We start from the raw sequence: 1,653 nt of genomic DNA, 5'->3' as shown, positions 1-1,653 counted from the left end.
CACCCAGGGGTCACAGGGACACCCAGGGGTCATGGGGACATTGGGGGGGCACCCAGGGGACACCCAGGGGACACCCAGGGGACACCCAGGGGTCACTGAGGGGCCACAGGGACACCCAGGGGTCACCCAGGGGTCACAGGGACATTGGGGGGGCACCCAGGGGACACCCAGGGGCCACCCAGGGGTCACTGAGGGGCCACCCAGGGGTCACAGGGACACGGGGACATCGCCGAGGTGGCAGGTGGGGACACCGGGGGGGCACCCAGGGGGCACGGGGACATGGAGGGGCACCCAGGGGACACCCAGGGGTCACCCGGGGTCACGGAGGGGTCACAGGGACATCAGGAGGGTCATGGGGACATTGGGGACACCCAGGGGTCACAGGGACGGGGTCACTGAGGGGTCACCCAGGGGACACCCAGGGGTCACTGAGGGGTCACCCAGGGGTCACTGAGGGGTCACTGAGGGGTCACAGGGACATTGAGGACACTCAGGGGTCACTGAGGGGTCACCCAGGGGTCACCCAGGGGTCACCCAGGGGACACCGAGAGGGTCTCGGGGACAGGGAGGGGACAAGGAGCCCCCAGCTCCCAGTAACTCCCAGTAACCCCTGGGAGCCCCTTTAACCTGTCCCAGTAACTCCCAGTTACCCCCAGTAACTCCCCCAGTCCCTCCCGGTAACTCCCAGTAACTCCCAGTTACCCCCAGTAACCCCCACAGCCCCTCCCAGTCCCTCCCAGTAACTCCCAGTCCCTCCCAGTAACTCCCAGTAACCCCCAGTTACCCCCAGTAACCCACTTGACCCTTCCCAGTCCCTCCCAGTCCCTCCCAGTGCTCCCAGTAACCCCCGCTGTGTCCCCAGTTGGGGACAAGGTCCCGGCCGACATCCGGATCATCTCCATCAAATCCACGACGCTGCGGGTGGACCAGTCCATCCTTACTGGTATGAACTGGGAGGGACTGGGAGGGGACTGGGAGGGGATTGGGAAGGGATTGGGGGGGACTGGGATGAACTGGGATGAACTGGGAGGGACTGGGATGGACTGGGAGGGACTGGGAGCCCGTACTGGTCCATACTGGGGGGCACTGGGGCCGTACTGGGAGCACTTCGGGGGGGGGTGTCACTGTGTCCCAAACTGGTTCAAACTGGTTTAGATTGGTTTATACTGGTTCAAACTGGTTTCTACTGGTTCAAATTGGTTCAAACTGGTCTGTACTGGTCTATACTGGTTTGTACCAGTTTATACTGGTTTATACTGGTCTATACTGGTCTATACTGGTCCATACTGGTCTATACTGGCCTGTACTGGTTCATACTGGTTTATACTGGTTCAAACTGGCCTGTACTGTTCTGTACCGGTCCATACTGGTCTGTACTGGTCTGCACCGGTCCATACTGGTTTATACTGGTTTATACTGGTTCAAACTGGTCCGTACTGGTCTATACTGGTCTGTACGGGTCCATAGTGGTTTATACTGGTTTATACTGGTTCAAACTGGTCCGTACTGGTCTGTACTGCTCTGTACTGCTCTGTACTGGTCCATACTGGTTTATACTGGTTCATACTGGTCCGTACTGGTCTGTATTGGTTCGTACTGGTCCGTGCTGGTCCGTACTGGTCTCTACGGGTCCATCATGGTCCTGGTCGGTAC

The 1,653-nt window shown here is 59.6% G+C and overlaps 1 protein-coding gene across 1 annotated transcript in view; it reads left to right on the top strand.

Annotated features, from left to right (window-relative positions):
* Positions 1-204: 204 nt before the first annotated feature.
* Positions 205-1,653, top strand: part of LOC103614923 (sarcoplasmic/endoplasmic reticulum calcium ATPase 2-like) — a gene marked incomplete at its 5' end in the record, with an annotated part of 29,861 nt that continues 28,412 nt past the window's right edge. Inside the window, 2 exons of the mRNA XM_017733336.1 lie at positions 205-241; positions 863-943. Coding sequence (XP_017588825.1) covers positions 205-241; positions 863-943 — 118 coding nt within the window. The remainder of the gene's footprint in view (positions 242-862; positions 944-1,653) is intronic.

Source organism: Corvus brachyrhynchos, unplaced genomic scaffold, assembly GCF_000691975.1.
Source record: "Corvus brachyrhynchos isolate BGI_N302 unplaced genomic scaffold, ASM69197v1 scaffold1145, whole genome shotgun sequence".
Classification (NCBI taxonomy): Eukaryota; Metazoa; Chordata; class Aves; order Passeriformes; family Corvidae; genus Corvus; species Corvus brachyrhynchos.
This window is presented reverse-complemented; position numbering and strand designations above follow the sequence as displayed.